At 44.5% G+C, this 25,825-nt stretch overlaps 2 protein-coding genes across 31 annotated transcripts in view; both read right to left on the reverse strand.

Moving 5' to 3' along the window:
* Positions 1-16,519, reverse strand: part of Cpeb1 (cytoplasmic polyadenylation element binding protein 1) — a 107,778-nt gene extending 91,259 nt beyond the window's left edge. For 5 of the 27 annotated variants that reach the window (XM_087656027.1, XM_087656014.1, XM_087655986.1 and 2 more), the window contains exon 1: positions 16,276-16,519. Coding sequence is in view for 15 of the 27 variants with exons in the window: in NM_001438315.1 (NP_001425244.1) it covers positions 15,039-15,167 (129 nt within the window). In the remaining 12 variants the exon portion in view is untranslated. 27 annotated transcript variants of the gene reach the window in all.
* Positions 16,520-21,303: 4,784 nt separating this feature from the next.
* Positions 21,304-25,825, reverse strand: part of Ap3b2 (adaptor related protein complex 3 subunit beta 2) — a 32,587-nt gene continuing 28,065 nt past the window's right edge. For 2 of the 4 annotated variants that reach the window (XM_087558065.1, XM_087558056.1), the window contains exons 19-26: positions 25,514-25,664; positions 25,296-25,356; positions 24,964-25,070; positions 24,548-24,776; positions 24,106-24,190; positions 23,771-23,868; positions 21,815-21,953; positions 21,304-21,689 (exon numbers count right to left, since the gene is read on the reverse strand). In XM_087558065.1, the coding sequence (XP_087414191.1) occupies positions 21,539-21,689; positions 21,815-21,953; positions 23,771-23,868; positions 24,106-24,190; positions 24,548-24,776; positions 24,964-25,070; positions 25,296-25,356; positions 25,514-25,664 (1,021 nt within the window). In that variant the 3' untranslated portion in view covers positions 21,304-21,538. 4 annotated transcript variants of the gene reach the window in all.

The raw sequence follows: 25,825 nt of genomic DNA on the forward strand, positions 1-25,825 counted from the left end.
AAAAGATAAAAATCACAAAATTGTGTATGTATATGGTTAAAAAAATTAGAACTGCTTTATTGGAAAACTATGGCTTTGGCTTCAGCTAGTATAGACCCTAGGCTGAGCATATGGTAAACATATGCAGGTCAAAATCTTGGCTAGATGACACTCCATTCTCATAAATGACTACAGTACTATCATCTCCAGTTTTTATTCTATATGCTTGTACTCAAAAACACAACTCCCTATACACTAGAGAGTCCTTCAGGAGAGTTACTGTAATCCCCCTGCAGACTTGTAAAAGGCCAGGAAAGAGATTTAAACTTGGCCCAGGTGTAGTGGTGCATGCCTCTAAGTCCCCACACTTGGAAAGCAGAAGCAGGCAGATCTCTCTTCGTCTGAGGCCAGCCTGGTCTACCTAATAAAGAGATCCTGACAAAATGAAAGAAAGAATGAATTTATAAGTTTATCTGAAAGATTCATTTTACTCTTCCAGATGAGAATTTTAAAGCCAAAATCCATGGATTAGAATTTAGAGAGCCTTCTAAAATATTGTGCTTATGCTTTTCCCCTGAGAATAAGACTTTTTCCACTTAATTGGATTCTTTTTAGTTAAAAATCATTGGTTTTGTACATTCAAGGCTTTAAAAAATATTGTCAAAGTAACAGCAAATAATCTACTTAGATGCCTCTAAGAACATTATACTGTACTGTACCATGGCAATTTGCCTTAGACTTATACTAAATATACATACAGTTGAACATTTATATTTAAGATTTTGAATATACTTTTTACTGCAATTTTAAGCAGCTTTTATATAAATTACCACACAAAAGGGGGATGACAAATTAGGAACATGTTTTTCTTGCAAAATAATGTAAACCTAGCTACATCTGTATGCTTCTTTTAAATCTCCATCAGGAAAATGGGAAGGCTTGGTTCAAGGCCATCCTGTTACAGGATAAAACAGTCTCAAAAAGAAAGAAAAAACAAAGGAAAAATTTACGGTAGGAGGGTATGTGGGAAAATATGTTTAATAATAATATATATATATACACAGTATACATATATATGGGTTTCGTACTATTCATACTCAATGTATGTATGAAACTGAAAGAGGGAGAGAGAAGGGAAAGAACAGGGTACCCCTGCCAAGGTCTTTTTAAAAATAGTCTGAAAAATACAATTAATATAATTTTATTTTGGTACATATAAAATTAGTAATACTAACCACTTTAGTGATAACCAATCATTTTAACCAAAAATAGACATTTCACACAGCTCAATCTAATATTTCATGAATACTTAAAAACTACTGGTTAGAAATTGAGATCACAGAATGGATAAAACAGTCCATGTCTCAAAAGAATTCATTTAATGGGGTGAGTAAATTCAGTCAAGCCAGAGAAAAACAAGGAAAACAAAATGGTCAAGAAAGTAATAAATCAGTCTCAGAAATGGTTTCACAATTAAAACTTCTAAGTTAGGGAAAGCTTAATAATCAAGAGTTTCAATAAGCAGACATTTAAAAAAAAGTGATAGGCAGGAAAAAAGGACATAAAACACAGTATTTCAAGGAGAGCAGTGCTCCAACAAGAGTGAGTGTATTTCACCAGGAATAAAGGCTACCCCGTCAGAAAGAGAAAGGGATCTACTGACCATCTCAAGAGACTGCTGACAGCTCCTCCTCCTTCATGACCTTCCAGTCTGCCCGTTTTTTTCTGCCTCATGACCAACCAGTATTTATCTCCTGTTCTATAACATGGTCAACATGCTGTTCCCAAAACCTTGACACTATAGAGCTCCTAAATCAATGACTTCATAGTTGCCAAGTCTTTCTTGGCTTTGTGGGGGGCGGGGGGGGTGGCATCCTCAACTACTCTACTGAATTCAGCAACAGTTTTCTCCTGGTTCTTCCTTCTTTGGTTAGTTTTATGTATCTACAGGGTACCAATCACCCAGTCTTAATTCTATTGTCAGTCTGAGAAGGAAACAGAACAGTAGCCAGAATACACTTATGAAAATAGCAAGGGAATCATTTAAAGATTTTCAGTTTTAGATTATGTTTGTGCCTGTGTTTATGTGGATATATATGCACATGAATGCTGCTGCTCACAGAGGCCAGAAGTTGTTTTCAGATCCAACAGAACTGGAGCTGTATGCAGTTGTGAGCTGGGAACTGAATTTGGTTCTTCTACAAGAGCAGAGTAACTGCTTGACCATCTCCCTAGGCCCAGGATGGGAATATTAAATACCAAAAATTGTTCAAAAATAGTTGACAGCACATGACCATTGTAACTATAGCTTTTGTCCACAAATACTAGTCACTACTCACTATAGGCATTGCTAACTCTACAATCTGATAAGCTGCAAGGCTTTGTGACCTTATCTGTGCCTCTGCAGCATGCCCAACACTAAGGTCTGCTGTACTGTCAAGCTCTCAATACAGGTACCATGATGGCTAGATCCATGCTATTCTTCTTTCATAGGTACTTCAGGCGATTTAATAATACTTACATAAACAGTAATAGTTTCTTTAGAAATAGGATATTCACTCACTAATTGTCTTCTGTCAAAACTCAGAGACTACTCAGAATTTGGGTTGTAAGTATTGACCACAGAGAATTCCTCAAATGAAACTCCAAGGCTCCAGAGTTATGTCAGAGTTGTTTCCCAAATTCCTCTCCTCCTCTCCAGTGTTTCTCAAACTGCCTGATGTAGAAAGAAGGGAAAAGGAATCTGAAGTCTGGGACCTGTTTTAATCCTAGAGCTCTATTAACTTAAACCAAGATGTTCAATTTAGTTAAGCATACATTTTCATTCATAGAATAACAGTCTCAAAAATCATTGTTGTCAAAAGATACCAAAGGCCCCAGAACAAGCAGTCATCTAGGTTCTATTCATTCTAACGTAACTCTTACTACTATCTTTTCCTCTATTACCAAAAAAATGAGTTCTATCAAAGAACAGTTCTGACATTCATCTTTCCTTACACCCTTGGGACCTCTTGATAGTAATTATTCCTGTTATACATTTGTCTTTTCTTCAAACAGGATCAATTTTATTTAAATTTGAGATTCTTCCTTATCCCCCCCCCCCTTCCCTCTGGTAGTCTTCCTCTAGCTTCTCTGTAGAGAAACCTGTTACCTCCAACTCCCACACCCTTGTATTTCTCTTTAATCCTTGAAGTTAGGCATTAGATGCTACTCTCCTTCCCAACATGTTATGGAATGTCTTAGCTGCTATTCTATTGCTGTGAAGAGACATCATGACCAAAGTCAACACTTTTAAAACAAAGCATTTACTTGGGGGCTTGCTTACAGTTTCAGAGGTTTACTATATTAACACCATGGTGCTGGAGTGGTAGCTGATGTTGCATCCTGATGCTTAAGCAGAGAGAGATTGTGCCTGGCATGGGCCTTTGAACCAATGACACACTTCCTCCAATAAGGCCATACCATCTAATCCTTCTCAAATAGTGCCACTCCCTGGTGACTAAGCATTCTTATATATGAGCCTACAGGGCCATTCTTACTCAAACCACCACAGGTAGAATGCTCTCTGTTTAGTTCCCTGTGCTTTATAAAGTCCAATGGGCAATCCTTGAGCCTTTCAGGATATTTTCTTTCTGTATGTATGTTCCTATCAATAGAGACCTTTGAAAATTACAAATAAGTAAAGGTCCTGTATAGGACTACAGTTATCAAACATTTCACCCTCTAACATTCCTAAGGACTGATCTCAAGAGCTTTGATACGGACATATCCTATCTATCAGTATGTTCTCATTAAAACCTGTCTATACCATTGCTGAAGTAATTAAACTATGTCAATTTGGGAGAAATCTTTCTTTTTTAATTAACATTTTAAAGTACTCCTGGAACTGAGAGTTGTTAGCCATATTGTAGGGGCTAAAAACCAAACCTGGGTTCTCTGCAAGAGCAATGAATGGTCTTAACTGCTAAGCTATCTCTCCAGACCTATCCCAACTTTTTAAGTTAATTTATTAGAAACTAGCTACATTTTATCAGTTTCCCTATAATCTGTTGATATGTATGTATTGTTTTGTATTATATCAAGAAATCTAGTTTCAATGAGTTCCTAGAAAGATTATTTTCAGATAATTTTGATTATTCCTTTTTGCTATATCAAACCTCGTAAGCATGAACTTCTTGAAAGTTTAACAGATGACAACTGACAGTATATGGATATGTCCTTCAAATGCTGTTAGATTAAAATTCCTAAGTCCAACTCACATTTTGGATGGACTTTTTTTTTAACCCACATCTGACTTTGTAACACCTATGTCAGCCATGTGGCATTCTTCAGATACTGCAAATGTTGACATACTTAACAGCACCGTAGCTCTCATCAGAAGTCTTTTAAGTATATTATGTATAGTGTCAAAGAAATGTTTTCTAAAATTCTAATTTCTCCTGTGCTCAAATTTTATCACTGGCAACAAATTCATACTGTCAATCATTTTCTAATGAAGAGACTGATACATCTATCTGTTTTAAATAAATCTAACAAATACCCCAAGTTGAACAATCATGGTTTATTAGTGTTCTTTTAGGTACGGGATGTATTTTTCTTGAAATAAAATCATAGAAATTCTTAAAAACCACTCTAGCTGGATGAAGCGATAGTGTTCTCCACTAGTTCCCTACTAGTCACAGTACACACTCAAGACTTAGTAAGCTTGATGTTTTTTATTGCTTCAAGGACATTTTAAATTGGCTTGTGGGGTGTTGTATAAATAATTCAATGATGGATGCTATAATTTAATGGCACTGCTAAGGTGCAAGCGGCTGTATTTACCCCCACCACTTCTGCATTATCAGTGAAAATACCTCTGTAGTTTAAAAGCCACTGATGGACCAAGTGTGGAGAACATGCCTATAATCTCATCACTTGGGAGACTGGGGTAGGAGGGTCATAAATTTGAAGTAAACCTAGGCTACACAGAAAGTTTAGAACAGCTTGAACTATGTGGTTGTTTCAAAAGGAAGGAAAAAGAAAAGTCCATGGCATGTTAGAATTATGAAATACTTGATTTTGGAGACCTGCAAGAGTCTGTGTATCTAGCACTAAGAATTTCTGTCATAAACTCAAAGTTCCTTAACCATAACATTTTTTTAAAAAATCTCTTCATTTTAGTGGCCAATTTAGACTTCTTTTAAAATCATTTTAACTGAAAGACAGCACACACCCATTAAGAGCATACAAATAAGCTTATGGCTTAATAAATGTTGACATATTTGTATAAATCTAAGTACCACACCAAAATAAAAAACACATCTACATTGTAGGTTTTTCTGTGCTCTCTCATTTTTTTGTTTCAGCCCATCCCCAAAGGCTTACTGTTCAGAAATGTGTTTGCATGCCTGTACATCTGTATGTGTAGAAGCAGTAGTCAAACTTCCCATTCAACTATCTATGTTGTTTGATGAAACAAGGTGTCTCAATGGCCTGGAGTCCATTGTTGTTACCAAATTGGCTTGTTCAGTTTTTTCCTTGTGATTTTTGAGTCAGGTTTCAAGTATCCCAAACTGTTTTCAAACTGGCTATATAGCCAAGGACAAGCTTGAAATTCTGATTTTCCTGCCTATATACCTCCCAAATGCTGGTATTACAGGTATTAATTACTACTTTCCATGTTGTGTGGCACTAGGAATCAAACTCAAGGTACCTTATGCTAATAGCCAAGTACTCTATCAACTAAGCTATATCTTAGTCTGGTTTTGTTTATTTTTGGACTTCTTATAAGTGGAGTCATACAACAGGTGTCTGGGGTCTGGCTTTCTTATTTAATGTTTAAATTATTTTTGTTTTAAGAAAGGGCTCCACTATGTAGCCTTAATTGACCTGCTATGTAGACTAGGCTGGCCTAGAACTCAAAGATCCATCTGCTTTTGCCTTCTGAGTGATGGGTTTAAAGGCATTACACCCCCACACCCAGAAGGCCTGTTTTTTTTTATTATTATTATTATTATTATTATTATTATTATTATTATTATTATTATTGTACTGGGACAAAGCCTAATGCCTTGTGACTTGAAAGTGCTCTACTAATAAGTTATATAACCATCCTTTTTTACAAAATTTTTTTTTGGTTCTTTTTTTCGGAGCTGGGGACCGAACCCAGGGCCTTGTCCTTCCTAGTCAAGCGCTCTACCACTGAGCTAAATCCCCAACCCCTTTTACAAATTGTTTATTTTTATTTTTTTTTTTTTTACAAATTGTGAAGGAGTTTAAGAGTTCAGACTAGTCTACCTCAATCTCCCAAGTAGCTATACATACAGGTATATACTAGCAGTATGAAATGTCTGCATGTTAACAAATGCAGTTAATCACAACTTATGGGCATATAGCAAATAATTAAAACAGTAGGTATTGGGGTTGGGGATTTAGCTCAGTGGTCGAGTACTTGCCTAGCAAGCACAAGGCCCTGGGTTCGGTCCCCAGCTCCGAAAAAAAGAAAAGAAAAAAAAAAAAAAAACAGTAGGTATTACAGCTATCCTCCGTTTTCTCTGTATCTTTAAAATAATTTTTTTATTTTATGGTTTTGCCTGTATGAAAGTGATAGATCCTCTGGAACTGGAGTTACAGACAGCTGTGAGCTGAAATATGGGTGCTGGGAATTGAACCTGATCCTTTGGAAGAGTAAACTGTGCTCTTAACCACTGATCCACCTCTTCAGTCCTTCTCTGTATCTTTTGACTGTAATAAATCTTAGCTATTGGTACAGCTACTGCTTGACCCCTACAAATCTTGGAGTGAATCATCCTACCTGAGCATGGTCTTGGGCATATCTGACCACCAATGGGCATTTGCTGTTATCATCATCGTCATCTTCTTGTTCAGACTTTAATATTCTCATTAAAATCTGGTAACTGTTCTTTAAAAATATCACACTTAACCCTCCCCCATACGTGTGTTTGTGTGGGCACATGTGCAAGGGTCAGAGGACAACTACTGTGTCATCAGTCTTTCTGTCTTTACTGTCAAACCTCTTAGTTACTCAGTCATATCAGAATTTGGGTTTTTAAATTTGGATTAAAAACCATTACACTGGGTCATTTGGCTAAATATCAAGACCTTTCTACCTGCTGAGCTGCCTCCCATGCCGCACTTTTGATGCATATCCTTTTGTAGTCAGACGTACTTGTTTCTTCTGTATATTCCTTTGACTTAAGATGTTACATTTTTGTATTAAAATTTTAGTGATATTGTACTCGTTCCCTAAAAGCCACCTTTCTCTCTAAGCCTGTTTTGGAAGTCCTTTATTTTTTACATACCTCCTACCTATGTTATTTCTGTATATTTTTGCTTTTATTTATAAGATAGCAGACACCTTATTTACCTGCTTATGTTCCCATTAGACTGACTCCCTCAAAGCTGGGAGTTTCTTATTTAATTCCACAGTGGCCCTTGGCACAAGATGAGAAAGCAGCAAAATATTGTTAACTTTTAGGTTCCCAAGAGTTGCATTACACTGTTCATGGGCCCTCTTTTTTGTTTATGTGTAATGGTTTTTAATCCAAATTTAAAAACCCAAATTCTGCTATGACTGAGTAAGAGTTTTGACAGTAAAGACAGAAAGACTGATGACAAAACTTTTTTTTTTAATCTTGAGAGAGTGAAAATGGGAAGGACTAATGAAAAACGCTCTCATCCAGAACAGTCCAATAAGGACCAAGAAGCAGGGAGATATATCTAGGAAGCAAGAGTCCATGAAAAGTGACAGGTATAAACATGTAACAACAGCTGAGGATGGTGGGAAATGCAGACTGATACTATTCATGCAAGTTAATGCAGAAGAAAATAGAAACATTTAAGAGCCACAGGAAACACAAGGCATACAATTATAGCAAGTCTTTAAGTTCTAGAAACTAAAATTTTCCAAAGGGAAGTTTCCATCGTTTCCAACAATGTACTTCCCTCGCATCTTTCTGTAACAAGCCTAGTGGGATAGAAAACAGTAACAGCCAAACACAGTCTTGTCTGTACAATGGCACTAGAGCAGCAGTTCTCAACCTGTGGGTTGTATTTCACAAGTAGAGGTCACCAAAGACCATCAGAAGTATCAGATGTTTACATTACAATTCAAAACAATAGCAAAATTACAGTTATGAAGTAGCAATGACAAGTTTGTGGTTTGAGGTCACCACAATATGAGGAACTGTATTTAAAGGATTGGAGCGTTAGGTTGAGAACCACTGTACTAGAGTCTCAATTTAGTTGTAAAAAATGTAGACTAATTGGGTAAAGACATAGAATTGTCTATAGCTCTACTAGAAGAGCAAAGGGAACAAACTAATTCTGTTTTAGACTTGGAAACCAGAAACTGATTGGTAATATGCTTGCTACACAAGCATGAGAACCTGGGTTCAAATCCACAAGACCCACAAAAGAAGTGGGGCATGGCAGCATGTTCCTGTATCACAGAAAAAAGGAGACTCAGACAGCTGGATCCCTGCAGCCCCTAGTCAACTGGCCAGATCCAGGTCCAGTGGCCTATAAAATAAGATGAAAAGTGATTAGAGAAGTGATTAGTATACACACACCCATCACACACACACACACACACACACACACAGACACACACACACACACAGAGACACCATCACATAAATACATACATACATACACACACACCCCATCTCTCACACACACACACCATCTCTCTCACACACACCATCTCTCTCACACACACACACACCATCTCTCTCGCACACACCATCTCTCTCTCACACACACACCATCTCTCACACACACACACCATCTCTCACACACACACACATACACATACTACACACACACCAACACATAAAACCTGCTACATTTAACATGCATCAGATAGACCAATGCCTAGATCTTGAGAACAGCAGTAAACAGCCTAAAACTTGGTCACACAGTCAAATGGGTACAGCTATGGAAAATCACTACCCCCTATGCAGATGAACAGGTCTGAGCCAACAGGTGAACCATAGGGAATACCAAGATGGAAAAATAAAAAGGAAGCCTATAATCACTGAGACCAATGAGTCGAAAAAGTAGGAAGCATTAATTGTAGTAATTAAACAGAAATTTTAAGTAAAATAAAATCAATATAGAGGGTCAAGGTGCAAGAATTCTGGAAGGACTATTGGGCCTGAAAATGAGTTCCAATTCTAGCTATATGGACAATCACTGCATAAAATTAAAAACAATCATTTCATTCTAAGCCCTTTTCCTTTGTCCATTAAAACAGTAAGAAATTAGGCTTGGTGTCACCTCCAAATTATTGCTGGGAGGCAGGTCTAACATGTTTTGAGCTTTAAAACACTTCCAAGATTATAGCTTTTTTTTTTTCTTTTTTTCGGAGCTGGGGACCGAACCCAGGGCCTTGCGCTTGCTAGGCAAGCGCTCTACCACTGAGCTAAATCCCCAACCCCAAGATTATAGCTTAATAATAAGAATAACAACAACCACCACCTCGGGAGAAAGGGCCAACTCAGAAGACAGCTGGCATCAGAGCCCGAAACCAAGAGCAGAACTAAAATTCGGAAATGCAGGATGCACAGGTGTAATAGCATCAAGTACTGTGCCAAAGGTCAGCCCTTACACACACACACACACACACACACACACACACACACACACACACACACACACGCCTACCCAGCAAGGCAACTATTCTCTTCCAAAAAGGAAGGATATTTTCACAACCTTATCAAAGGAGAGCGCAGGTAGCTGTGCTAAATCCATCTAGACAGCATCATACCAGCATATCACACTGGTGAGGAATAAAGAGACCAGGAACACCATTAGTCAAGTTACGTCTAAAATCACAGTGAACCCATTTTTAGTACACAAATCAATCTTTAGACCTAACCTTCTGGGGATTCTCTAATCACCTCAAGGGAAGTCAGCACAAAAATGCCTTAAAAATAAAAACAAAAGTGTTAACTCACTACTAAGAGCTACTTGAGACTAGAAATGGCTAAGTGATTAAGAGCACTTGCTGTTCTTACAGAGGATCTGCATTCACATTCCATTACCCCGTAAGGGACTCACAACCATTCACACACATGGAGCATGTACATACATTCAGGCAAAAACATAGAAATAAGCAAAATTTTAAAGAGCTATTCAACCCACAAAGAAATCTCAAAGAAATAAAGTTTAATTCAAAGGTAACCCAAGTGTTCATCTAAACTAGTCAGGAATACTGCCATCCTATTACTTAAAACATCAAATATTAAAGCAAAAATGTAATCCCTGACACAAAGAATTAGAAATTATATCGATAATGTCATTAAAAAAAACAATGTGAATACCAACTTCTCATGAAAAGTCAAATACCTTTTTATAAAACTGTAAGAGGGTTCAGTGGATAAATGCACTTGTCACCAAACCTGACACCTATGTTAAAGCCAGGAACCTAGGGGCTGGTGAGATGGCTCAATGGTTAAGAGCACTGGCTGCTCTTCTGGAGGTCCTGAGTTTAATTCCCAGCAACCACATGGTGGCTCACAACCATCTGTAAAGGGATCTGAAGCCCTCTTCTGACATGTAGGTGTACATTCATACAGAGCACTCCTACATTTAAAAAAAAAAAAAGGAAGAAAGTCAGGAAGAAAAACAAAAAACAAAATAGAAACCTATATGGTGGGAGGAGAGAACTGATTCCTCCAAGTTGTCCTCCACCACCCACACACAAAGTAAATGTAAAAAATATGAAATGTCACATTTATTATGTATCTTTTAAGTTGATCTTTTCAGCCTGGTAACTGAAAGTGAGAGATGCCTAATGGTTGGTAGTCCTGTCTTCAACATTAATCCTTTCAGCACTTGGGATCTATGCTTACAGAAGAGACTCTTCACTAACAGCTTTGAACTGAAACATGACAAACAGCAGCAGGGGGGACAATGGGAATTTCCAAAGCTGCAGTGTGGAGAGCAACAGAAGTGGAGTTAGTAGCATCCAAGGACTTAATGAACACTGAAAAATGTTCAAATGAAAGTCCACATCATTTGTGTAACTGCCTCACCCTAAGCTCTATGTACAACCCCACTTCTACTTTTGTCCAGGAGTTTTGGGTCAAATTTTACCCAAAGTCAGTTCAGTTTTGATTAGGAAAAGCAGATGTACAGACAAGATTGGCTCAGCTCTTCCAACACTAAAAATTAAATTTTTGCTGATTCTTGATTCTTTTAACACCTCCATCACTAGCTATTGAAAACAGAAATCTAATACAGTAGTAGTCCCTGGGTTGGTTAGACATTCTTGCCCAACTTTAACTAGAACTATAAATTCAGTAATGAATTTGCCCTTTTTTTTTTTTTTCTTTTTTTCAGAGCTGGGGACCGAACCCAGAGCCTTGCGCTTGCTAGGCAAGCGCTCTACCATTGAGTTAAATCCCCAACCCCGAATTTGCCCTTTAAATGGATAGGATTTTAGGTCAATTATCTAAAGAACCTCATACCAGTGAATAACACATACACACACAACACTTGGTGATAAAATGGACACCAGAAAGAGCTGTTGTGTAGATGCCCCACTCACCCACTATTCTCTAGTCTGCCAACACTGAACTCACCCTGATTCTCTTGGCTGGTAAAAGATGTCAGAGACTAAAGCCAGGGAGCATTTTGAAGTTCTTATCTTTACTCAAAACTTTCCAGGCAATAGGGAAAGAATCTACGAGAGCTTGTGTTCTCGCATAAAAAACCACTTGCCAAAGGTTTTGAAATATACTCATTACTACTTTAAAGCCTTAAGAATAAGATACAGAAATAAATGTTCCTTCTATAACCCCCCAATATCTATTAATATGACTAGATATAATACTAAGAGTCTAAACTTTGCCCAGAATTAAAGACCTAGCCTCTCACTACTGGGTCAGAGTCCTTTTGTACCCTGGGAGATAATTCTTTAGGATTTTACAATTTGGTGTACACACACCAAAAAACAAAAAACAAACAAAAAAACACCAACAGAAAAAAACAAAAAAATCCCAGCTCAGCCCAACTGCAGCTTTTTTCTCAGAAGGAGGCTGCTACAGATGTGTTGGGAGTTCAAGGCCAGCCTAAGATCACATAAGGAGATCCTGCAGAGAGGGGAAAAGAGAAGGGGAGGGAGAATAGGGAGGAAGAGAGGCACACACTTAGTCTTACTAACTCTTCCGTGGAACTCTAGGAGACATCACTATAGGCATTTGGTAAAGATAGAAAAGATGAGATTAGGGGTTGGGGATTTAGCTCAGTGGTAGAGCGCTTGCCTAGGAAGCGCAAGGCCCTGGGTTCGGTCTCCAGCTCCAAAAAAAAAGAACCAAAAAGAAAAAAAAAGAAAGAAAGAAAAAAAAGAAAAGATGAGATTAGGCATCACTCTACTTTAATCTGTCTTAATTATATAAAATTTCAGGGCTGTCAAAATGGTTCAGCAGGTAAAGATACTGAGCCTGAGCCCCAGGATCTTATGCTGAAAGGACAGAACTGACTCCTGAAAGCTGTTTTTCTCCCAATACGCAATTATTTAAAATGTAATAAAAATTCAAGAACAATTATTTCAAATCTGCCTTGTCTGAGGAAAAATTATTGAAATTTTATCTATGCTGAAAATGAAAGTTTTCTGTACAGTAGGATGGGAGGTCAGCACAGTAGGAGGAGCCTTTCTCCAGACCTCTGGCTATCAGGTCCAAATGCTCTGACACACATCATGGAATAGTAGACACAGCACATTCCTTCCAGGCACTAATGCTCAGAAGACCTATACTGACTTCTACAGCAGTAGGAGATTCCTATCTCTACAGACAGCTATAAAAATAGGACCAGCCCATAAACCCTTTCTCTACATCATCCATCACCAACAACCTTTTGATCCTTGACATGCCAAGGCACACAACATGTAACAGGTTGGGATAAAGCAACAAAAAGACCCAGGATCCCATTCCATCACTTAACAGCTTTTGGAATTTGTATGTGAGCCGCAACTGCAAACTATTTTCAGGTAGAATCCAACATCAAAGATGTTGTATTTGATCCAAACTGTGTACGTTTTTAATCGCTGTGCTTATAAACCAGGGATCCTTCAAAATGGGGAGGTGTCAAAGGTCCACTAACTCTGGACATCAAGTACTTCAGTAATCAATGAATGCTTCCTTTAGAGCGGCATAGACACATAACCCTGTAGGTCAATGGCTACTACTCTTCCCTTTTCTTCAACTCATTTGTTTTACCTTGGTATAATTTGGATTTATAAACCACTTAAAAGATTAAAAAAAACCAAAAAACAAAAAACGAGTCGACTGCCCCAGATGCAAATACTTATCAAAACAGCCATTATCAATAGCTCCTTGCTAACAGGTTTGGTGCTATTCTTAGAATCATACAATTTTGTCTTCCTCCTTCACTTTCTGCTTTATGAACACTTAAGTGTGCCACAGCACTCTAATTGCCTATACTGAAAGGACCCCAGAACCATTCCTAACTGCAAATGTCCCCATGATCGTTAAATGCATGTGTCAGCTCTCTAACTCCTGTCTGCTATACAGGCTGACACAGCCTCCCTTCCACACTGGGGTGCCTCTGACAGGGAAGTTGTCCGTGAAACAATCATCGGAAGAGAAGCAAGTGTTTTCATACAGTTGTCAACTTTCTTTAAACAGAGCCAGCAGTGCCAAACGACTCAAATTGAGATTAACTGTGGGAATGGGAGGGTGGGGCATGGTAAACGCGACAGAAAATGCCCTGTTTGCCCTGTAAGTTCCAGGCACGCTCTTAAAGATAAATGATCAGCGGTGAATCTTAACCACTACTGCCCTTAGGGGCTCCTAACAGGGCAGAGCTCTAGTTCGCATTCAAAGTCAGCGGCCCATTCCTTTCTACATACTGGGAAAACAATTACCAGCTTGTATTTCTGAGGTTTTGGTTTGCCTATTGTATTTTTCTTTTCTTTTCCTTTTTTTTTTTTTTTTTTTTTTTTTTAATCTTGGATCCCTACACTCAAAGAGAGTATGTGAAAGTGAAAACTCTCCTCACCTAAGTCTCCACTGGTACATGTGACCCGAATCACCTAAGAGGTGGCCTGGAGAAAACTGGTACATTCGTGCCTTTCCAGAGCACTAAACTCGACCCACTTGCCTTGGCTCCAGCAAATGACGCAGACCAGCAGTTTACCCAGGTGCCAGAAGAGTGGGGAGGCAGCCCGGTAGCCAGGGAGACCAAAGGAAGCAGTTGCCAGAGAAATGCGTTCATCAGGGTCGGGCCTGGAGGCCGCGGTGGGGGATGGGGAGGCCTGAGGCTGGCAGCCCCAGGCTATTCCAGGTCTCCGGTGCTTCCGACATTTCCACAAGCTTAATTCTATCTGAGCGCAGAATACAATGAGGTTTAGCCTGCAAGGCGCAAAGTGCCACTACAGACCACGGTGCTAACATATACGAAGCTGCCTGCAGAGAACAAGGCTGCATAGTACCCTGGAGCCCAGGTGTTCCAAGCTTTCTAGCGTTGAGGGCCACTTGCAGGAACCTTGCAGAGCCCCTAGGAAATGAAGCTCATCACAGTGAGCGGCTGGAACCGCAGAGCAACCCACACGGGTGGGAAAGGCCCGAGCAATACACCGAGCTGTCCACCAAGGACGCTCCTTTCTGACCTGGGTCCCCTCGCTCGCCTCAGGGACCCTAGGCAGGCATGGGCCTTCCCCCCACAGGTGGCGTCTAGGCCCTAGTGAAACAGTCTGTCAGCCCTACCCGCCCAGCGTCCAGTCACCGCTCCCCGAAACCTGAGGTCAGAGCTGGAGGCCACGCGAACCCATCTGCAACCCGACACACCCCCGAGTTTGGGCACCTGGCCTTGCCGGCTGAGAAAAGCTGAGAGACAGCCTCGAGGCCACATGAGTGCGTCTCGCCAGGCCGCCGACCGAGGAGAGCGGACGCCGCCGAGGACTAGCAGGCTCCACGCCTGCGCCCCCTCGCGGGCTGCTTGACTCCACCTCCAGGCCCGCGCCCCCAGACCCGCGAGGCTCCCGGGGACAGCCCTCGAAGCCCCGTCACACGCACGTGCGACCTCACCTGGTCCGGTCCACCCTCAGGGCTAGGGCTCCAGAAGCAATCGAACGTGTGAAGCCACGTGACTTCCCCGGGCTCGGAAAGCGCGCGGCCCGCACGAGGGGCCCGAATACTCAGCTTTAAAGGAGCCATGTCGGCGCCGTCGTGGCGCGCCTCCCCCAGCGCGGACCCAGCCTGAGGGGGTCTCCGCTGCTCACTGTGCGGCCCGCAGCGAGCCGCCGGCTCCTGTCTCCTGCGGGACGCCAAGGCGACTCTCGAGAGACGCCGGCACTGCCGGCCGCTCGGGCTCTCACGTGCGACGGCTGCGGGAGGAGGAACTGTTGTGGGCGCCCGGGCTCCCGTCCGCGCCGCCAGCTCCGGTCTGGACGTATGTTCGAAGCCACCGAGAGTCTGCAAGCGCAGCTCCGAGGCCCCAGCGGCCGCCCCCGGAGGGCCGCGGCGCCTTTAAGCCCAAAGGCCTGAGTCACGAGGAGGCTCCCTGCCCCTCCCCGCGCGCCCCACACCGCTCCACGAGGCCCACGACCGCGGGCATGTGACCGGCGCCCCGCCCGGGACGCTAACCCGGGCGGCGGTGGGGGCCTGTGAGGCAGCGAGACTGCGCGCGGACCGTTAGCTGAGGCGGCAGGGACAGCAGCCCCGCCCGGCCCCGCCCCGCCCCGGCGGCTCTTACCAGAGAAAAAGCCATGGGGTCCGGCGTGGCCCTAAGGGACTGGCGGGCGGGCCGGCGGGTCTGTGCGGCGCGGGACGCGCACACACGTGGGCACTATTTTTGCAGCGAGCGGCGCGCGACTCCGCACACCGGCGGCTTATAAAGCTCCGCGGCGCTGGCCTGATGAGGAGCACCTGTGTCGGCCCCGCCCGGCCTCGTCCCCGCCCCCGCCCCCTGCGCTCCTTCCTGCCGTCCATACCGGCGCTCCACCGCCCACCCTGGGCCTGGGGGTCCGAACCGGGGCTAGTTCTGAAGCTCGAACCGATGCAGGCCACCGCTGCCTCCGGGAGTCCAAGGGTTCAGGCCTGAGCACGCCCCTCGCCTAGTGACCCTGGCCAAGTCACTCTCCCGCAGGCCTCAGTTTCCCTACAGATTTACAAGACCCTGCGCTGCAGCTGCGCTGGTGACGTGCGGCCCCCTTAAAACCGTATAACCACGCCTCTCCTTTTCTAGTGACCTCTCCGGTGGAAGCCCCGTTGCACCGAACCCAGCCCCTCCACCCACCCCCACCTGCAGCAGACACGCCCTCACTTCAGACCGACTGCAACTGCATCTGGAGCGAGCTGGAACTGGGAGCGCAGGCGTCAAGGGATTCGGGAAAGTTCCGATGACAGCAGTGATCCTCTTCGGATTGCAGTTCCCCGGGGAAACTGCTTCCGACGCTCCCTCCAGATAGGATAGGACGCTTTACTGAGAAAATTCGGGGCAAGAGATCAGGGTGAGCTGAGCTGTTGTTCAGAAAGGCGTCATGGGCCAGCCAGGGCTGGACCGGACCGGAAGCCCAAGCGAGCGCAGAGGCGGAGATGGCATTCCGGGCTGGAGACCAGGGAAGGCGGAGAGGGAGGAATGCACTGAGCGGCTCAATCTAACTAGGACCAGCTAATGCGTGTTGATGCCACAGGAGGGAAGCCGGAGCCCGGTTTATGATGGGCTTTTATTCCGCAGCTAGCTGGAAACTAGTGAATGGTGAATGGAGCCTGGAAGTTGTCAGGTCTCTTTTAAGGTGTTGCTGGAGACTGGGAGGTTGGAGATAAAGGCACTGGAGTGGATAAGAAAGAGACCAAGAGCGTATTGAACATTTCTAAGTGTGTTATATGTTATACATTTTATTCAGCATGCATTACACTCAAGGTTCCTCCTGACAGGTGGGGAAGAAGCTGTTAGCAACTTGCTGGCAGGTTTATGATGCAGGAAGTTTCAGCCCAGGGTATTAAGAAAGGAAGCCTATGGCCCTAGTCTAGTGTAATGTTTGGAGGAGAAGATGGGAAAGAGGACGGATGCTGGAGATGAAGTCCAGAGGGAGCTGAATAACAGCGAGAGCTGGTTAGTCTCCATTCTGGGGTTGTTCCCAAGGGTTGCTGAAACCCTAAGCAGAAAGGGTGGTGAGTATGGAGAACCCATCCCCTTAGGAGCAGTCCAACTACAACCCCATCTTGGCAGCATAGGCCTGATACAGTAAACCTAATATTTCTTGCTTTTCTTCTCTTCCTATTCTGAAAGGGTGCCATACCAAGATGCTTATGACATCAGAACTGTGAGGCTGTGTGAGATGTTCTGAAGGCCCAAGGTACATCCAGAAAGACTGATAACCCATCCCTGGTGGCTTAGGCCCATTACTGCAACACTATCACAGAAGAGGCAGAAGGAGGGGTGCCTTGCATTGGAAGGCAGTCAAAAACTACAGTCTGAAGAAAGTCTGCCTCAAATAAATGAAGAAACACATAAATAGAAGGGGTGGGTTAGCTGATAGGCATCACACACCTCTAAAATCTCTCATATGAACCATAAGTCCAAGGACACCATGCACCTTAGTGGCTGCCAATTTGTGGTCCTTCGCATCCAGTCCTCCCTGGCCCCAAAGTTAAACGAGATAAGAATCTAAGACATGAAATGGTTCCTAAGGGCCTATGGGAATGCATATCTGAAAAATATAGTTTCAAGCTCCCAGCCTATAAGAAAGTAACTTCAAACACCAATTTCTGCTGCTACATCACCATCCCTAAACCTAGCCGAAGGTGGTAAGAATGGAGTATTTTCTGGGCACTCAACCATGTGCTTAGCACACTTCTAAAAGCTTTGCTTGTGTTAGCTTGTTTTGTAGAAGTAGCATGCTTGGCTTCAGCTGTTTGTGAGACTAAGGCAGGAGAGAGGATTGCAAATTTAAAGCCAGCCTGGACAGCTTAGCCTGTGTGTCCCCACCCTACACCCCCTAACCACACTCCCAGACTCGAGTAGAGTTGGGAATATAATCAATGGGTGTGCTCGTCTAGTACATACAGGACTCCAGGGCCAACCTCCAGAATTCTACAAAAGAAGGACCCCTTGCCAACAGGAGCAAATCAAGAACTCAGACCTATGGTTTTCCATTTTCATACTTTCAGACGAAAGTAAAACCTCTGGCATCTCCAGCTTCCTTTCATATTTTACATTTATCATTTACTAGCGTGATATGGACACAAGTGGCGGTCAGAAGACAACTCACAGGAGTCAGCTCTCTCCTTCCACTGTGTGGGCAGTAGGGCTTGAGCTCAGGTCATCAAGCTCGGTGGCAAACGCCTCCACCTGGTGAGCCGTCCTGCCCTGCCTCACCCCACCCCCAGTTTTTGAACAGGTTCTCAATATGTTTGTAGTCTACATTGTCCTGAGTCCTTGATCCTCCTGCCTCAGCATGTTACAGTGTGTGTGTGTGTGTGCACACGTGCTTGTGTGTGCACAGACTAATGAATTTTTTTTAAAGTACAGAGGATCAGCCCCACCCTTATCATATATAAATGTAAATTTTAAATAGGTTAAATATATAAATGTGAAAAGTTGTTTTGGGATTTTAAAGAGGAATATAGGAGGACAACTTTTTTAATTTGTTAAAGTCTAGGCTCACAACCAAACTATTTCAATTTGTTGTTTTGGTTTGTTGAGACAGAGTCTCACCATGTAGCCCAGGATAGTCTTGAACTGAGATTCTCTTGCTTTTACCTAAGGTAAAATTCAGAGGGTTATAAGTCTGTGCTATCTGGCCTTGGAGGAGAACATTTTTATTGCCTCAGTCTGTGGACAAATTCTTCAAATTAAAAACAATAATAAAACATGAAGATGATAAGTTTGACCACAGTATAGTTTAAAACTTTATGAAAATATATAAAATTGGAAATGCATACCAAGTCTTCACAGATCTAAGATAGCTTGGATATCTAAGAACTTCTATTCTCCACAATGCAGTCAATCAATATGTTCTGTGAGCAAAGTTCCCCAAGATCAATACGTAACTGTGTATGAGTGTTTCATGCTTATGTGCACATGAGCATGCGCACTTATGCGCACATGAGCATGCGCACTTATGCAGAGACCTGGAGTTGACACTGAATGTCTTCTTCTATGGTCCCCCCCTTTAAAATAGTGTCTTGGTGAAATTGGAGGTCACTGTTTTGGCTAGACTGGCTAACCACTGAGTCCCTGGGATCCGGCGGTTGGGTTTCTATGTGGGCGCTGGGGATTCAAACTCAGCTCCTCAGGCTTATGTGGCAAGCCCTTTATCCAGAGCTATTTCCCAATCTTTCTGTGTGGATATTTCTTAGAAATTTGCCTCTCTGTGTCAGCCTGATTCAGAGGTAACAGTGAGTCTAAGTCCAGCATTCAAGTGGCTCTCGATTGGTGGGTCAATCTCAGACAAAACACTGATCAAAACAGAAAGCCTAGGGGAGACTCCAGGGCCCCCAGGCCCTGAAATCAGCAGCTCCAGCTGCTGTCTGGTGCCACCGTGCCTGGCAAGTCCCCAGAGCCAGCTGCTGTCTGGTGCCACCAGGCCTGGCAAACCCCCAGAGCCAGCTGCAGGGCTGTCCCCTGATACTGCTTTTGTTCTCTTTCCCTAACAGGAGGGCCACACCTATTTCACTCTGGCATACTTCTGAACAGATAGGCACTTAAGAGACAGGGCCGCAAGGACATACTGCAAGAAGCTAGAGCCCTGGGCATGGGTCAAAAGCTTTGGTACTATATCTTAAGCTACCTATGCCTGGAGGCTATTCTCTACAACCCAGTCAAACACAGTGTTCTGTAAGGAAAGTATCCCAAGATAAATACCTACTTTGAATAACAGTGCATGTTCTAGTCCCACTTGTGGGGGAGGGATGGTCAGAAACCCCATTGGAATAGTAAAGGTTCTGAGAAAGCCTGTAGGAAATAATTCATTTAAATTGGCAGTTCCTCCTAAACTTAATTCATCCTAATTTTTTTTTTGGGGGGGGGGTAGAACACATGGTGATTGATTCCCTGTTGCCCCTCACCAGGAAAGGCATTAGGGAAGACCACTAGGTTTGTCACAGGTGTGAAGGCTCTCATCCTCACTATTCTATATTAGCTTCCTGAATTGCCACAATGCATACTCACAAGTGTCAGAATTGGTTACATTTTTTTTGTTTTACATATTTACACTTATGTATCTGGGGGGAGGGGCACAGCACAAGTGTGGAAATCAGAAGACAACTTCAAGGAGTTGATTCTTCCCCTCTACCAGGTGGTCTTAGGTCATTAGGCTTGGAAACAAGCCCCCTTGTGTCCTCAGTTATCTGACTGGCCCCAGAATCTGTGAACAGGATCCCGAGAGACTGTGGACAAGCAGCTTGAGAAGCATGTCTGTGCCTCTTCTGTTCCTCCTCTACAATGGCCAGTTGGGTCATCTCCCACGCTGGGAGTGGGTTAGCTTGCTAGGCCCTCTATCCAGCCAGACACAATGGATGTTATTTTATACTGTACAACTATATTTGGGGAATTGCCCATATGATGGATCCTTCCTTCCCAAGAGCTTATAAAGGAAACCAAAGCAAATTGCCAGTCATCAATGGGAACTAGGTTCTGTTCAGACATCAGAGGGAAGGAAGTGGTAGGATCCCCAAACCCACACAAATACTGTATCAGTGTGGCAGCCTACGTGTAATACCATCCTGGGAAGGTGAAGGCAGGATTCCCAGAGCAAGCTGGCTGGGAACACTAGCCATGCCAGTGAGCTCTGGGTACAACCGAGATATCCTGCTTCAATGAGTATGTTGGAAGAATGAGCAAAAATAATTGCCAACATCAACTTCAGGTCCCAACCTGTTCATACATGTACATATATACACACATGTATGTGTACACATGCCACCATGTGTCTACAAATGCAAATAATGCATCTCTCGCATACACACACACACACAGGGTGGGGTGGGAAGAGGCAGGCCAAGAATTGTTTTTTAAAGATGATGATGTAGCTTTGGATTTGTTATGTAGGTGAAGATAGATTTGAACTTCTGATCCTCCTGCCTCTACTTTGCAAGTGCTGGGATTCCAGGCCTATGATACAACACCCAGCTGAAACAGGAATTCTTCCAGCTCTGCCCACCCATGCCTTCCTAGATGTCTCCTACTAGAGATACCTAAACACTCCTGCCTAGAGGTGGTCAGGTCAGATATCAACCAGCGTCTCCCTGAGAGCCATGAATAGCTTCTCCTACAAGATCACAAGAGTCAAACAGTCACTCGTGGTAAATCTTTCCCCAACACCTTAGAAGGAAGGTGAGCCAGAACCAAGGGAGAGAGCGCATTTTATTGAGATTTGCTACGTAAGTACATACAGAAAACTGAGGAGAGGGGTTGATGAAGGAGCAGCTTCTGTCTTCCTCTGGGAAGTCACTAAGGGACCCATAGGAAGCAGGTGGGAGGGAGACTGTGCTCGCACTAGGTTGAGGTGAGGGGAGAGATCTGTGAGCAGATGTCACAGGGAGGGATCGGGTGAAGATCAGTGGGTAACAGTGCTGAGCAGTCACTGTGTCAGAGCCTGTATCACATCCTTCACCAGCATGGTGCCAATCACCATCTTCTCACTGTTGACAGTCAGCTGGGCAGCTCCAGTTCCCCGGGCATCCAGAGTCAGCAGGACCAGACTCCCACTAGTCAGCGTCCTCCCTGCAAACCTAAGATGGGAGCAGAGGAAAGGGTGGGGGGAAGAGCTGCCAACGGTGACTGTAAGGAGCTCAGCCCTGGGGCCTTCCTTAAAGCCAGACCCCAGCAGAGCCTGTCTCTGCCCCTCTACCAGTACCTGTACTCATCAGATGCCCCACAAGGAACACGACCTAGGTTGGCAGTGGCAGTCACTTTCTGCACCACCATGTGATCACTCCGACAGGTGTCTGGCAGTGTAAGCTTCTCTGTGATCTCATTCATTCCTGTCAGCTTTCCTGGGGGCAGAGATCATGATGAGGACAGAGGCTGTGGCTGACACTGGCTAACACCTGCATCAACTAGCTGAACATTCTCATCAAGTTCTCCAAGGCTCTGCAGGTCAGAATCACCCTCATTAGCTTCTGAAGGTTCCCCCTTCCTCTCTTACTTCAGGAAATTGACATGCTGCCCATTTCTCTCACACTGTCCATTCTTAGTAGCATCATCTTGTCACTGTACATGACTCTACACATGCTCAATCTACCCATTTCTGAGAACTCCTTTCTGGAAAGGAGACTGTTCCTCATGCCGGTGCCCTGCTTCCTCCCTGTTCATGGCCAGGGTCCTCCAAAGAGGATTCTAAAACCTCCCTCAAGCCACTGCCACTGTCCCTTCTCTCCCTGAGGTTGTCATGGACTCCAGCATGCCAGATCTTGGATGTCTTTGGTCATTACAGACATGTGTACCCTTAGCTCCTTTCTGCCTTGCCATTCCTCTGCTCATTCCCTTCCTCCTGTAGAAGGCAGATTTTCCTTAAGGCTCTGCCCTTGTTTCTGATCCCCCCCCCCCCACATCCCCACCCTCACCCCCGCCACCACTGCCTCTCTCTGCAGGGTGAAGTCACCTCACTCACAGCTGCCATTTCCACCTCTTCGCTTGTGACTCTGGCCATCAGGTGTTTGCTAAGCATAGACCCACATATCCAATCACATCCTAACACCTTCCAAAGCACACCTCAAAATGGCCTTTCCCCAAACTAACCAGGCTCTTCTCTTGCCTGCCTTATTCATTCTTCTAGATTGGGGGCTTGACAAATTTTAGAATATAAGTCAAATTTAGCCCATTAACCAAGTGTTTTTTGTTTGTTGTTATTGTTGTTTTTAAGCATTGGGTGACAATTCAAGAAAACAGCAAGCAGTTCTTGAAACTTGAAAATTAAATAAAATCGAAATGTCCCATACTTAGCAACAAAATGTTATTGGAACATAGCCACACTCATTATTTGTTCTATCTGACAAATAATAGCAAAGCTAAGTAATTATAGCAGAGACCACATGAGCCTCAGAGCCTTAAATACTGACTTTATGACCCATCACAGTAAGCATTCCCAGTCCGCTGTAGGTGGAAAGTTACTGTTCACCCCATACCAAGCCAGGGATCCTAAAGCCAGACTGTCCCCCGCCTCCTCCCCCTGCCAAGCATTCACTCCCACTCCAATCCTCCACTCCTTTCTCCATGGCCCCGATCCTACCTGGCCATCTCTCATCAGATCTGCTGCAATGGCCTTATAACTATACTATTTACCCACACCCCAGTGAAGGCCAGGGGCTTTGTGAAGCCCTGTGTCTCTTCCCCTGCGGGGAGGCTATCACCCCATCCATTACAGGCTTTCCACTTTTAACTGTTGAGTATTACCAGGCTGTTCTTTTGAGAGCAGGGGCCAGAGCCTTCCCTGGCTCCTCCCCTACCAGGAAACGAAAACTAGTATCTTCCCCACACACCCAGTAACTTCAGGGACTCCTTCTCTGTCCTAGGAACTAGAAGAAACACACCACTTCTAGTTTTGTTCTTAGTACTCCCCTGTGACAGGGACACCCATGTCCTAAACAGAATTGCCCTGACATTTTCCATTCCACTTCTGCACACACTGTCTCCCCTGTCTCCCCAACTGGAATGTGGGCCTGGACTGTGTGCAAACTTTCCCAAGCTTCACCACAAGTCTATGTGAGCAGAAGCAAAGCTACTGGGCCTCCCTCTGTCTAAAGGGCCATGCTCCTCCCACATGTTGCAGCACTGCAGAATAGTGCTCCAATCTACCACAGGGAGCACTCACCCTGTTCCTTCTTGAACTCATTCTCACTCATAAATACAGGGGCCATCAGCTCCCCGACAGGTGGCTGAATGGAGACATAGAACTGTCGGGTTTGGGTGCTGGGAAAAGCAGAAGGAAATGAGCAGAAATGAGGCCAGCATCCACCCCCGCATTCCCATCCTATTTTGAGGCAGGGCATAGAGGCAGAAGAGTGAGGTAAGACCCAGAGCAGGGACTGACAGTCAGACCCATAGAATTCCATGTGGCCCACCTACGTCCAGCCCCAGCTCCGGTTCTCTCAGACCCTGCCTCTCTCCACCCCACCCTCTCACTACTTGCATGAGCTGGGTACATACCACAGCTGGAAGTTGGCTGCCTGGGTTGAGTCACAAAAGTTAATGCCCATCACAGTAGTAGTGGATTCTCCAGGTGCCAGGGACTCTGAGTGATGCAAGAAAAACAATGAAAGGACAGGAAAGGCCACCATTGTCCTAGAGCCCTGCTTGGCTCCAGTCTTCCTCCTGAATCAGACCACACCAGCCTTCTGTGGATTCCTGGCTTTTGGGGCCCATGGAGCCCCTCACCCACTCTCAAATTTTCTCAGAGACCTCCTATCCTAATAGGAACTTGCTTTTCTCCTAGTCCATCTTATCTACCGTGGTAGGAGTCATAGTAGATGCCATCTCTGTTTCCTTATAGCAAGGCACCTGGTTTGACTCCAAGAGGATATCAGCACCTACAGAAAGACTGAGTCTGCTCAGGGGCCGTCTCCTCTACCCTGCCCAAGGCCCTCTGTACCGATTTCAGGAAATTCTTGAATGCTGATGCCAGCAGGCAGCTTGGGAGTGCCCACATGCAGCCCCTTGATCGGAGTCTCGGAGTTGTTGGAGAAGTAGATATGCAGAGACACCATGTGGGGATCCCCAGAGAAAGGCTGGCGGCTGAAGGCATAGTCCACAGCCAGTCCCTCTCCAGCTACCCGGTGCAGCAGCTCCTGCCTCCCAATGCTGGACACTGGACTCAGCAGCTAGAGAGGAAGACAAGGGACGTGAGGAGGAAAAAAGGCAAAGGATTGTGAACCCCAACCCTGTCTTACCTAGAGCCAGCCTGAAAAATTTGGACCTAAAGGTGTCCCAATCACTAAATCCCGGGTTGTTCCACACAGGACCACACCGCAGAATACAGCAATTAGTTGAATCCCTCCCCCAGCTCACCGAAGGCACCAGAGACGAGTCTGTAAGTGTCAGACCTTCCAGGTCAGCAGCCAAACTGGTGGACACAACCATGGGAGGAGACACAGGCTGGACACTAGGAGAGGTGACTAGGAGGGGAGAGGGAAGAAGAAAGATAACTAACAAGGAAGAGGGAACTGGGCTTGGCTTGACTTGAGAGGAGCCCAGGGCTCAAAGAGCAGAATTCAGCACCGTGGACAGCGAGACACAGAGCCTTCCGGAAACTAGGTAGACCCAGGACAAACACCCCAGATCTCAGCCTCTTAAGTCACATTGGGCTCCCTTCCCCCATGCCTTCTACTACTCAGACTCACAGTCCTCTAGGTCAAGCAGGGAAATCTCCTTGGCTGCAGGGGTGCTTTTGCTGCTGGGAGGCTGAAAGAAAAAGTGGGTAGGTTATGAGGAAGAGGAGCACCTTGGCTTTCTCTGGGGTGGTGGGAGACACACAATCTATTCTGAATGGAGGGAGATGTCCACGCATAGGGTAGGAAGACGCTCTTACTGTCTTCTTCCTCCAGGAGGCAGGCTCTACCTGCTCTTCCTCCGACTCCGATGTCACCTCAGACTCAGAGCTACTACTGGAGTCACTGCCCTCCTCCGAGGATGAGCCTTCCCTGTGTCCCTCTGACGCCTTCTTCTTCTTCGTCTTCTTCTTCTTCTCACCTTCCTCCTCGCTCTGTTCACTAAAGGGGGTGGAAAGGTGAGGCTATGGTTCAGTCTGGACCTTGTCTCATAGAACAGGGGAAGCCCTGAAAAGTGGAGGAGGGAGAGGAGACCTTGGCCCAACCAATTCTGCATCTAGCTCCCTATCCCAGCCCCAGGGGAGCCTTACGCTAGCTGGTGC

This window comes from Rattus norvegicus, chromosome 1, assembly GCF_021556685.1.
Source record: "Rattus norvegicus strain SHRSP/BbbUtx chromosome 1, alternate assembly SHRSP_T2T, whole genome shotgun sequence".
Taxonomy (NCBI): Eukaryota; Metazoa; Chordata; class Mammalia; order Rodentia; family Muridae; genus Rattus; species Rattus norvegicus.